The sequence below is a fragment of the Nicotiana tabacum genome, chromosome 11, assembly GCF_000715075.1.
Source record: "Nicotiana tabacum cultivar K326 chromosome 11, ASM71507v2, whole genome shotgun sequence".
Taxonomy (NCBI): domain Eukaryota; kingdom Viridiplantae; phylum Streptophyta; class Magnoliopsida; order Solanales; family Solanaceae; genus Nicotiana; species Nicotiana tabacum.
In genome coordinates this window covers 66,491,106-66,504,962 of record NC_134090.1, presented here as the reverse complement: position 1 = coordinate 66,504,962, position 13,857 = coordinate 66,491,106, and the positions used below count along the sequence as shown (strand labels likewise).

The 13,857-nt window shown below is 36.7% G+C and overlaps 1 protein-coding gene across 1 annotated transcript; it reads right to left on the bottom strand.

The window, feature by feature from the left end:
* Nucleotides 1–596: 596 nt before the first annotated feature.
* On the bottom strand, nt 597–13,025 carry LOC107803336 (uncharacterized). The gene is made up of 8 exons (XM_016627030.2): nt 12,698–13,025; nt 11,421–12,551; nt 9,090–9,507; nt 7,111–7,255; nt 6,220–6,335; nt 6,031–6,109; nt 3,368–3,601; nt 597–1,255 (listed from the first exon to the last, which is right to left on the bottom strand). The coding sequence occupies exons 2-8, from the start codon at nt 12,502–12,504 to the stop codon at nt 935–937; spliced, it is 2,397 nt and encodes a 798-aa protein (XP_016482516.1). The 5' UTR covers nt 12,505–12,551; nt 12,698–13,025; the 3' UTR covers nt 597–934.
* Nucleotides 13,026–13,857: the final 832 nt, after the last annotated feature.

Here is a 13,857-nt window from a genome sequence, read left to right as displayed (position 1 = left end):
TCCGAATGGTAACCTATGAACGACCTTCAACTATTTCTCTTATTACATGAGAAGGTAGAGATCATATTACTTTACTGTTATATCCAAAACTTCTTTAGAATATCTTGCAAAAATAAGCTCCTTTTGTTATATACACACTGACATTCAGATAATTGTGGAAGTATGAAAACTCTGGTTATCTCTATGCCTCTTGTTAGAGGAAATAATGGATCATTTCCTGAAAAATATTTTTAATTAATGAGGTTTTAATCCACCGTGTATTTTAGTAAATAATTGACTTACCTATTTTCTAGTGGTATTCCTCTATTTAGTGGCAAATAATTTCCCTAAAAATATTCCGACAATCAAACATCATAAATGACTTATTTTCTGTAAAAATATTTCCCCGACTTACCAAATAAAGATCTTCTTTCTAATACAAAATAAAGTTCAAAGTTAACAATTACGTAACCTTACAGTAGCCCATGGCAGTTGATTTAATGATGCATTGGAAAAAATATTCCAAGTATTTCATTTGGCTAATCTTAAGGAAATATTCTGCTATGGCAGGGAAAGATTCACAAAAGATAAAGGAAGAAATAAGAAGACGGGGGCTATTCTGCTGAACACGTGAAATTTCAGAAAAGGTTTTCAGTATTGTGCCTCTGTTCATTTTGTACTCTTGATACTCTAGAGCTTGATGTATCGAGGTTAGAAACTGCACAAGATGATGTACAAATTATGATATTACAAAGCAAAAGATGCTGCTAATGACAATTTACAACTGTTCCAGAGGCCAAATCTAAAAGGTTGTCGCCTCTTGCGACAAAATGCAGGGATTTCGACAAATTAAATGTGATACGATTAGTCACTGCTGTGACTTGGAAAAGGTTCAAAATTTCCCAGCAGCTTTTACATGTTACCATCTCTACACAAAATCCGAGCCGATGTTCTGCTAGCCACTTTTCTGAGCAAGTTGCTCCTTGTCCATGGCTTTCCTTGCTAGCTCATAGCCAGCAAAATTCATCGCACCAAGAGGAGCAATCCAGAAAAATCTAGGAATGGCTCCTTTAAACAATCCGAGGGGTCCTTCATGACGGAGAATTGATAATGCGACCATGGACGACGTCACGGTCCTCCCCTGCGGAGCAGTCATCATTCTGGTCTTTATCACATCAAATGGAGTCGTTAAGACGGCTGTAAACCCACCAGATAAAGCTCCAACTGCAACTGTTTCCCAAGGCTCCAACTCTCGCCCCAGAAGCTGTTGCACTACCTGAAATCAACACAAATGATTTTATATAGTGGTTGGTTATAACCTTGACTAATGTCAAGGGGCCTTTCTTTAGCTGAAATTGAAAATATATGCATTTTAAATTGAGGACACTAAATGGTACACCAACTCAGATTTGTTCAATCTTTTGCTTCAGGCAACTAGACCTGATTACCAGTTAATATTCATCCATTAAATTCACCATTCGTAAAATATTCTACAAATATGTTTACTATCCCATTGCCTACCAACCCAATTAATCTATATAATAGATGTTTAAAAGGAGCTGCTGATCCAGCCAAGTGCATTTCAGAAAATTACACAAGAGTTTATATAGCAGACACAGCATAATGCTTTTCCTTGATTATAGTACACAATACTATGTCAAAAAGCTGAATAAATCCAGAGGACTGTGAAATACTTTGTATTCCATCCATCCATCCAATTTTTATATGGTGTTTAATTGGACATGAAATATTAAAATGTTAATGACTAATGTATAAGGTAAAGAAACAAAATAAAGAAGAGATTTATCGAAGACATGATTGTGAACATTTCTCAACAGGGGCAGGGGCGGATTTAGGGGGCGGAAGGAGGTTTGCCCGAATCCCTTCGCCGAAAATTACACGGTACATATAAGGCAAAATCCGGTTTGTACCTCTATATTTTCTATTTTAAATTCCCTAGACACAGCCCAAAACCTAGTTCAATGGTCAAAGAGGTTCAAAGCCTTTGTAAGGTAGTTGGTTCAACTCCCACCGGCCACAGTCACTTCTAATTTTTAAAATTTTTCTTTTTTTGAACCCCCTTAGTGGGTATCCTGCCTCCGCCACTGAACAGGGGCTCCTTAGATGTCTTAAAATAGTACAGTAAGGTAAATAATTATTCACTACTTGTGATAAGGCAAGTAATAATTCTCCCATATAAGAGAGAATATGAAATAGATTAATTTACAACATTCAGCAATGCAAATGAAATGACACTAGAGATATTGTGAATCTACAAATATTCACCATATAACTACATTAGTTTTTCTTTATTATCAACTTTTTCGACTATATGTTATATTAATGACGGTGAACAAAATACTAAAAAAATAGTCAGAGATGTTGGTTTGATAGATAAACATGACATCAAAATTCAAAATTTGAATAGTTAAATGAACTTGAATAAGTGAAAGTTGGGATATGGATAAAGAAAGCATCATATTAAAGTTTAAAACTTGAGTAATTGAAAACTGAAAAAGTCGAACAGAATAATATTATAAGAACGTCCCAAACTGGAAAAAGTATCATAAAAATTGGGATAACAGGGAGTGCTAAAAAGGGAAGATTCACTATCAGTTAGAAATGACTCCTGTCATGCTTTTTACTACTTGTGAAGTACTACAACTATTCTGTTTCCCCTTTTTCTTTTTTCTTTTTTTTTCTTTTTTTTTTTTTGCTGTTTTAAAATGCAGAATGTACATCAGTTACTTTGTAACAAATAATAGGTCAAAAAACCACAGAATTAGTCAATAATTACATGCTCCATTGTGCTATTGCTAACTAGGTACCCTGTTTTTCCTCTGTTGGTGTCGGTTAGGGTCCTACATTGGTTGAGGAAATGGGTTGTCGTCTCTTTATAAGGTGTTGGGCAATCCTCATCTCATGAGCTACCTTTTGGAGTTGAGTTAGACCTAATGTCCATTTTTTTTAACAGTGTTCACTAGGTAATGCCAGTTCTTGTAAAGAACTAATATCCCATAAGAGATGTGAGATGCTTTCTCACCGCATTTTGCACTTAATCTGAATAGAATGGAATAGCAGACGATTTAAAGATTATAAGGCTGATTTAAACACAGCGATAGATGCTTGTGCCTCGTCGAGTTATGTTGCAAAGGAGAATGCAAGCAAGGATCGGAATATTTTGGAATTTATAACTCTATATCCTTAGCTTAGGTCTTTCTCTTTTCTTTTTATATCTTGATTTTCTGATTTTTCAGTCATGTCTTTGTCATTAATATATCAGCTTTAAACAGTTTTAAAAAAAATAAACTGATTGTGGAGAGAATGAAGTCAGGGAAAATTCATAAAGATATAAGTACACTGCAAGCTTAAATAAGTGCAAAATCACCTTTTTGGACTCGGCATATAGGCCCATGCCTACAACATAAAATGGAATCTCACGGCAGAGTGTGGCACCAGTTCCACGGAAAAAACCCTTAAGACCATCTTGCTGCCAAGTGCCAATGATTGCTGCCCCAACATTGTCGAAAAGACCAGCTTGCAATCTTTGCTTGAGCACCTCACAAGGTATTCTCACAGCAGTACCTAAGAAAGTGCTGCAGAATGATGCTACAGATTGAACCTAGAAAACATTCCAAAAACAAGAAAATGGATAAGTAACTAGCTTTGTGAATCCAAACAAATGAAGATCAGTCAGGAAATAATCCTAAGTAGCATGTCAGTGCTCAACTAATTGATCCTACTTTCCTTAGTACTTTGATATTTTCAAGCCTTCTTGTGTACCTATGGGGCACAAAAACACCGGCAGCAGGCGGCATCCAAGAACATCAATTGAAGTAGAGCAACAAAATTGGGAAGGAGGAGGAGAGAGAACAAGCACACTGAAAAATGTGAAAGAAATATCATATCATATTTGTTAACGGGGAGATTGATGAAGATGTCACGCATCGTATCAGAACAGGATGGATGAAGTAGAGGCTCGCTTCCGGTGTCTTGTGTGATAAGAATGTGCCGCTGAGACTTAAAGCAAGTTCTACAAGGTTGTAGTTAGACCGACTATGTTGTATGGAGCAGAGTGTTGGCCGGTCAAGAACTCTCATATCCAGAAGCTAAAAGTAGCTGAGATGAGGATGTTGAGGTGGATGTGCGGATACCTGGTTGAATAAGATTAGAATGAAATTATTCGGGAAAAGGTGGGAGCGGCCCCTGGAAAGGATAAGATGCGAAAGGCAAGGTTGAGATGGTTTGGGCATGTTAGGAGGAGAAGTATAGAAGCCCCAGTTAGAAGGTGCGAGCGGTTAGCCTCGGCGGGTAGCAGGAGAAGTAGAGGTAGGCCTAAGAAATCTTGGGAAGAGGTTATTAGGCGGGACATGGCACAGCTAGAGCTGACTGAGGACATGGTCCTAGACAGGAGGGTGTGGAGGTCAAAGATTAGGGTAGAAGGTTCGTAGGTAGTCGAGTGTTTCTCTTTGTCTTACTCAGTTTACTAGCATTAGAGTTAGTATGATATCTTTTATCCATAGAAGCTATTACTACCTAGAGTTTGACTGCATTCTTGGATTTGATCGTATTTCATCTTGTTGTTATTCCTATTTGTTGCAATTACCTTTTCTTTTTCAGTCGTTCTCTAGCAAGCGATCTATCGGAAATAGCCTCTCTGCCCTTCCAGGGGCAGGGGTAAGGCTGCGTACATCTTACCCTCCCCAGACCCCACTTGTGGGAAACTACTAGGTTTGTTGTTGTTGTTGTCTTTCCTACATTTCATCGCAGCTCATCTAGGTTCTAGGAGTTCTTAATCTCATTGAATGATGAGCAGATCCTCCCATGGATACTTGGATAATTCAAAAGCTTAAAAAAAACCTTTAAATTCAACTTAAGAATGAGTAGTCATTTCAGTCAACAATTGCTGTGTTCTTGCCTAGGACGCTTAAAATGAAGTACATAAGCTGACAGAAATCAGTCAACTAATTGGGCCCTCCAATGTAAATGGAACCATCAGAAGGCAGAATCAGCTGGGTGGCCACCGGATAAACCACAGTGAAAGAGTCTTATAAGCTGAGAAACAATAATAGAAGGAACAAAAAGATGGTAATAAGAAGGCCTCAACTGGCCATCATGTAAATGGATAACCAAAGACATTGTTTGAAGAGGTGATATACCAAATTTATCAAAGACAGGACTTTTGAAATGTTATCCGTGAAACGTTTTACCATTCTGCAAAAGTTAAGGTCCAATCTTTTTTAAAATCAAGGCGAAAGATTGACCTAATTAAGCTGATTGCCAACTTTCTCAAAACCTACCAAATTTTAATTCATAATCTTTGACCAGTAAATGGTTGCAAACTACAACTACCTCTCATTGAGCATGCAAGAGAATACGGAAAGTAGGGATGTTTAAACACGCTTTGTTGTGAAAGTGGCTATAGAACTATGCCAATGAAGATGGGGCCATGTGGAAGATGGTGATTAATGTGAAGTACTGCTTGGGTGTTGCTAAAAGATGCGACCTCTTCCTATGGACGATTCTGTGGAAAGTATGCCAAAGGAAGATTGGACAGTTTGGAAAGTATGCCTCTCAGTTAAGTCTTACTATCTTCATCTCATCAAAGCTTTTTTTCCTTACTGTTTTTTTTTTTGGTTCCAAGGAGGATATGCATCATGGTTTATTTGACTTGCACTGGGCAATGTCAACCACCTGTTACTTCATTGTGGGCTTTTACATATGCAGTTTTCATGTTTCAGCATTCATCAGGTGCTCCTAGCATAGAGGTGGATATGATTCCAAACTACAGGCTTTTGTATTTTGGTTATTTTAGAGAGACGGAAATAGGAGAACCTGATGTCGAAAGTCAAAAAGTTTTCTTTGGTTTCTTTTGTATTTTTGGCAGTGGGAATACCTGCTTGTATGAATAGCCACAGCACATTTTTCAAAGATAGCACCACCTTGGTGTGGTATTAATGAATTACTTTGAACTATCTTAACAAAAAATTTAAACTGAATAATATTAGCAGAAGGAGAGGGAAAACCCCTCAGAAGGATTCCACTGCTTACCTGTAGTTCTGGAAGTGTAGGAGCAATATTAATCAGCACAACTTTGCTTGCTTCAAATATTCCAGTACGCAAGCCATGGCTGCAATAATCAATCAAACTTTACAATCCAGACACAAAAAAGGACAGTTTTACCAAGATACATGAACTACACCGGGTTTGTTGTTATTGTTGTTACACAAAAGGACTAACCTTGAAAACTGCCCTAGAATAGCAGGAATAGAGCCTCTGTATAATCCCCTTGCTCCAAGTTCGGGAAGCTTCGATATGATTTGTGGAAAGGTAAGTGTTGATGCTTGTACTTGTGTCTGATGAACCAGCCAAAATTTTCAGAATACACATTTTCACTCTAACGAATTGCTATTCAATTTCAGAATTAATTTCACCATATCCAAGACATCAGATGGACGGAACACACTAGACCACCAGAATTATGCCACGACAATTGACTGATTTATTTCCTTGAATCAGAGTTTCTTATGCTTCATTGAAAATATCAAACAGGAAAATATTATCTGAAAAGTATAACCTCACACGAACTTACTTACCCAATTAAGAAACTGGTTAAAAAAGGCAAGTGTACACCTAGTTTGACTACTTATTAAAAGGGAAATGTTTTACTACATTGAGTGTATGATAAATAATAGTTTGAAATGTGATAAAGTGGAACCATTAGTTGGTAAGATGATATATCAAGTTTGAAATATTATGAGTAGCGTCAGTTTATATTAGTTTGAATTGTTGGAGGAAGATTTTTCTTTTCCTGGAAAGAGGTGATATATTTGGGACAGCAAAAAAGGATGTAAGTTCTTTCTTTTCTTTTGGATGAAGTAAGGGTGTTACAAAAAGGATGCATGTCTTTTTAGGGACAAAGGAGTATCTTGCTATTAAATTGTTTATCCAATATCTTGTCGTATTTTGCCCTTTTTGGGTAATTTTCTTTATTGGGAAATTAAAACAATCAATGAGTGACACCATTTATCATTTCCACCAGCAACTTAAGGAAATAAATAACTGGTCTACGTTATGACAGAAGTTTCAACAACAAATAATGCTTCTGGAAAGGAAAAAAAAAATCTTTACCTTAATTGTATCCACAGGGTGCATTATAGATGTCGACAATGCACAAGAAAGGCCTCCCGCTAATGCTGATTTTAGAACACTTCCAGCAGGAATTTCTACGGGTGGAGGAACAGCAACCACCGTAGCAGCCTCGAACCAGATATTTCTGCATGCACAAAAAAATTTAGAAACCAATTCATGTTTTGAAATAAGACTCCATATTATCAATTAAAGAAAAAGTAACACAGAAAAGAGTCAGGCTTAGCAATAGCGGCAATTGCATGTACCATCAACAAAATAATGGTTTTGAGACCGAAAAAAAATCATAATTGCACGTGCCACATGCATCTACATCCAAAAATGAAAATTGATATTGAGTGTATCAAGTCAACTTTTGATTTGAATTTATTAACTTACAGACACATTGTGTCTTCCACCGTTTTCTAATAGAACACTAAAATATTCACACTTATAATATCTATTTCATTGTACTATTTGCTCTCTAACATTTCATCCCTTTTTCTTTTGCTAATATTTGTGCTTCAACATTCATTGACCATATAATATCTCACAAAGTATCAAGGTACCTGTAGACAGCTGCAGAGTGCTATACTAACAGCAAAAGGGAATCCACATGCATCAATTTGTTTCCCATTTTCTTTTGGGTAATAATAAAAGGTGGATCTAGATCATCTTTTCATAAACTGCAATTATTATAAAATGGGGAAATTCGACGCTTAATTTATTTGCTGTGTGGATACTGGTATTATTTGCTATGTACAGATACTGTCGAATGCAATAAAATAATTTATAGGATTGTAAGGAAACCACAGTATGAACATGGACGAACAGTGCATGTGATCCCTTAAGCAGCTGTAGAAAACATGCATGAACTGCACAGCTTTCAAAAGGAAAGAAAATTAAGTTCTTTAGGTGCAGCTGATCTAATTACTCTTGGCATATTTGTCATGCACACACAATACAAGATATTGCTTGGATAATTAGGTTGTTTGGAAAGCGATTTTTAACTTTGATAACTGGAAAATCCTCGGGAGCCAGCTAGCGCACGGTTCAAAACTCGGTGGATTAATGGCCCGCTCATCTACCCTTCCCCACCTAAATACCATGTTTCTATTTGCAGCAAGGTTCGAACTCATGACGTGCGTCTAACTCACATTTCACACGCTGCTCTCTCACCACTGAACCAAAGGCTCCACGCCTAGAGAGACTCTTTTATGTAGGTATCCATAGTTATAAAACAACTTAGAGGATCTTCCCATCAATTGTTGACTAAATTGACTCACCAAAAAAACGGAAGTCTCGCAAGTACCATAATTATAACGAGCCCACTCTATCGTCTTCCCAAAGGTAAGACTTTCTAATACCAAACATTTTCCCTCTACAAAATGTTAAAAAGAGCTCGAATTTAAACCTGAACTCCCCTACACAGAAGTGCTGGATGTTTCTCAAAATTGTTTTGTATCTTGCTATTTCTTCTGTGCTAAGGCCAAAACATAATTAAGATCACAATGTCTCAAAATTAACAAAAGTTAGAAGAACCGAAACCATCAACTTCCAAAACCCAAGACCTTTTTCAAGTTATGCCCCTATAACATCTTTTCTAGTTGCATCTCCACCAGCATAAACATGAAAAGTGATTAACATGCAGTAGTACCACTAATAATAGCAACTGATTATATTTAGTCCTCTGTATATTTGATCTTCAGATGATCAAGCAATAGGAGACATGATCAATAATTGAAGATTGTCTTCAAAAAGAATCTCAAAGAAAGGCCTCTAATCAACTCATTTCTCCAGGATTAACTCAAATGAAAACCTAGTTTGCCCAAAACATGGAAAAGTTAGATAATGGAAGTGAAAAGCTGGAGTTTCACCAAAGTAAACCTTAACAAGGAGCTCATTACCGTAACTTCTTTTTATATTCTGACATCTTACTGTTGGTATTATCATATCATTCAAAAAGGGAAAAGTTATTCTACCGAGGATCTTCTTGAAGCCGATCTGATGGAAGTAGCAGCATAAAGTTCCGGAAATGTCCATAGGAAATAGATTCTTCTGCATCCGCACTTAGAAAGCGCATCATGGCAATAGCATTGTCTTCATTTGCTGGAAGTCCTGCATTGCTTAGTGATGCAAGTATCTCACTCTTCTGCAATGTGCCTGACTTGCTCAAAGCAAGACTAGTGTAAGCCCGCAGGATGGTGGGTTCCTTCTGTTCCATCAAGGACAGAAATTGTTTCCACCCAAAAGATTTTGAGAACAAGTGACTTCTAGCACGACGCATGAATTCATGGGCATATCTCTTTGGCAATTTTCTCTTTCTCATAGCAATTTCAAGATCTTCCAACGTGACTTGACCATCACCATCTCTATCCAATTCCTCAAAGAATCTCTTACCTGCAACAGAGCAACACAGGACTAAGGGCATGCTTGACATTATCGAAATTTACTTACCGAAATTTCCTTATAATGGAGATGTTGTACGTCGCAGGCAGCCCTTGGTTCAAATATTTAAATTTACTCATCCCAGCCCAAAGAAGAAAAAAATGTTGCAATAATAACAACAACATCAACAACAATGATTATGATGACGACGATAATAATAATAACAGCAACAACTAACAACAACAACAATAATAACAATAATAATAGGTGCACATGATAGAGGAATCATTTACTTCAATCACGTTGAGACTTGAGAATTGTTCAGCTACTGGAAAAATGATCCAGTTACTCGTTTGTTTCCTTGAACTTACCATTTCCTCCAACTCCATGTCAACAAAATTTTCTTCTACTTATTATTACAAGTCAAAAGTTGGTAAGAGATATTTCATGTGTTTGCACTTTCGTTTATGATGGTTGTGCAGTTTGTTGTCCATGCACAAGCCACATCTTCTGCACTAACTTTCTATCTCATCGCAAGACACAGCCAGATAGACAATCATACATATTTTATGCAGTTATCTAGCACAGACATGTTCCACATCTCACATTTTTACTAAATGTACTATCACCATGCCCCCATAGACAATAAGGTTTACGAACGAAGTGCCAATTTTTATCAGGTTTCTATTTTAGCCACTCCGAGTATATGATCTGAAGCCCCAAGGACTTGGTGAAGTTGTTGCTTATAGCATGTCAAGCATTACCAACTATATTTCCAAGGTGTTCATTATGTAATATTAAGGCTTTAAGTAAACAAGTGGCAACAAGTTTAAGCAGAGGTTCATGGAACAACATAGTATGTGCATACATTAATATACCTCCTATATCATGTTACAAGAGAACAGTTCCCTCCTTTCCACCATTTAACTTGTCAATCAATCTTATATGCTGGAAACTAATACAGCTGACAGTGTTACCACTTATTAAGGATATGCTTTTGCTTGATATAACATGAGGGAAAGAAATGGGGGAAAAGACACCTCATAGGAGGCACAGAAAGGTTTTGTTTGGAAGGGATCATTAAAGCAAGAAAGGTAAAGAAAATCCTATATTAATCAATCAACGTTGTGTCAATCCTAAACTAGTTGGGCTCGGCTATATGAATCCATTATAGCTCTACTTTTCTGCTGGTCGACAATCTTTACACCCCCCCCTTTTATCTGGCTTTAGGATCGGCTTTGCCTTGCGGCTCGCACACTGAAGAGCAACGAAATTCTATGCTCAAGGAAATCGAGATAAGTTGTTAAGGAGTATAGATTGCTAAAATATTCATCATTTTCAATCACAACAAATTAGAAACTTTTTGTGAGATTGATAAATGTGTGAAAGATGAGTGGACTAACTAGCCAAAACACAAGTCTCCTGTTGACACATACTTGACAATCTCTAATTCTCAAACAAGCTTGATTTAGGCTTGCCATAATTACTAACTAGTCGATGAAGGTCGAATTAAAAGATAACATAAATATAGATTTCTCATTGAAGTAGTGAAGAAAATATACAAGAAACAGAGCTGCTGTAAAATAGAAAGCTGCAGGTAAAAGGAAACTAAAACAAAGACATCAACATCATTAGATCAACAAATGAGCACAAAGTTCTCAGAGTATGATGCTAATGCCATTAATTTCTATCTTGGTCTTTCTTCTTTATACCTAAAGACCCAAGAAAACATGTACAGTAATATGAAAGAGAAGATCAGAAAAAGTAATCAGTCTACTGTATGGCACACAGATATGACGAAATCTCAGTATTTGTTGATTTTTGACAAATAGAAACAATTCGTGTAAAGATCAGAAGCCATGTTAACAGAGTCACTTGGAAAGGACAAACTTTAGATCAACTTTATAACTAGGATCGAGGCATACCTTCAGCCTCAGTGTATCTGAAGAAGTCCTGGACAGAGAACAGCTTTTTCTTGTCGGGATGATCTTTACTAGGTCGTCCTAACTGAGGCAAGAGCTCAATTAGTTCTGTTATTGAAACTGTGGACAATGTTGATCTCAAACGCTCGACATTGGATAAGGGAATACTCAGCAAACCATTCGCTAAACTTCTTGCGGAATTTCCAGTGCTCTCTTCTTGACCACCAATATGGTTAACACCACCTTCTCTCTCTTCTCCCACGGAAGAATCTACATCAACAATACTTGAAGGAACACCTCCTACTCTAGCAAAATTCAGATTCCCAAGAAATCCATTGACATCAGCTCTTTTCCCCTCTAAAATACTGACAAAAATCTTGAAATGATCAAACTTATTGACAGGCGGAGGAATTTGATTAGACTCGGCAATCTGACATTCCTTCTGTTGGACTCCTATGTCAAACTTTTGAAGATTCAGAGCTACTTGATCAAAAAGAAAACCAAGAAAGCACTCAACTGATAAATTCTTTCCCTCTTTGTGCTTCTTTTCCTTCACATAATTTCCCCTCAGATTATCTTTAACATCATCACGAGCACTATCCTCATTTCTACCCTTCTGAACACACTTTTTCACAGTCTTAAACGGGCTTGGAACAGCCTGAACAAAGCCATTCATCAACAATGACCAAGCCACAGCAAATTGCATACAGTTCACACAACTCCCGTCCCCTTTGCTGCCACCATACTTCTCCTTCAACCCTTTCCTAGCCACATTATTGCCCCCTTTATCGGTCTGCCCATTATTCCCAAACATTCCAACGAACATCTTAATCGGTAACTTAATCAACAAGCCCTTCTTTTTCTCATCACCTTGCTTAACTACACTCATTTTCTTGACATCTAATCCAGAACCACAACTACTAGTACAACTCTCAACTTTCCCAGTCTTTGGACCAGGCCAACAATGCTCAAAATCCTTAGCCACTTTCTTAATACCTAACTCTATTGGAGAAAACGCATTCTTAACAAATTGTACTGAATTCAGAAATGACTCAACAGGGTCTCCAGTCCCAGATACCACCACCATCACTTAAACACTACACCTTCTTACTCTACCACAAATATCAACCAAACCTAATAAAGAACAAGCCCCAATTGATTATTTGAAAATAATATTCACAAAACAACCACAAGATTCAATAAGAAACAGAATTCAAATAAACCCTAACTGTACAAGAACAAAATTCAATAGGATAAGAAGGCACAAAAGTAATTCATACCCATTTGCGGATAAGGGAATGGAGTCAAAATGAGAATTTACAGTGTGGTCAACTGTTATATACACAAATTGTAGGATAAAGGATGAATCTTGAAAATGGAAGATAAATGATTTGTGTATTATGAGAATTGGGTTTTGTTTAATTTCTTGTTATTGTTTTACCGGAAACTGAAAATTTTATCCAGCAAAATTTTAGAAGCCACTAATATTCTTCAGATCAAATCCCAAAGATATGATGACTGTGAAGTGTGAGAGAATAACCAGAAAAACAAGAAAGTATAACAAGAAAAATAGCTCATCTATCCTTTTTTTTTTTTAAATACATAAATTATTGGTAATAAAATAATCTTGGGAATCAAAAAAACTAAAAAAAAAGACTTCCACTTATCATTTTTCATAATATGATTAGAATGACATAAATACCCCTAAAATAAGGAAGTTTTTAGCTCATAAAAACAACAGGTGAGGGTAAATTTGAGTGCTAGAGGAGTAATGGAGTGGCTGGAGTTTATTGGATTAATTGCAATATATATTGGAAAAAATGTTGCACCATTATTTTCCTCTTTACGTTTAGTATTAGTATATATTGATTTTTTTTTTTTGGAAGATGGGATTTTGGATAATGACTGCTGAGTGTGGATAATATTGGGTGACGTAGCGTCTAATTGGAAATCGGCAAATTTTTGGCATTTTGCGTCTGGTTGTTTACTTGCTCTCAAGATGGTTTATGGACTTAAATCTCATTTAATTCCCATGGGAGAAATTAAAAAATAGTCAGATTTACGTCCGGTCATTCAAAAATAGCCTAATTTTAAAAATAATCGAAATTTAGTCACTTTTCATGTAAAGATAAATCTGAGCGAAAGCACTATTCAAAATCCGAAAAATACGCCAGTATATTATACTGGAGTTCCAGCCCTGAAATTCCAGCATAATATGATGGAGTTCCAGCATAAGTACATTAGAACTCCAGCATAATATACTGGAGTTCCAGCAAGTATAATTGTCCAGTATAATATACTGGAGTTTGGAGCACCGGTGCTCCAGTTTCCAGTATATTACACTGGAGTCAGCAAAGTATACCGGTCCAGCATAATATGCTGGAGTTCATATACAGGTGCACCGAACTCCAGTATATTATGTTGGACCGGTCTCTGTTGC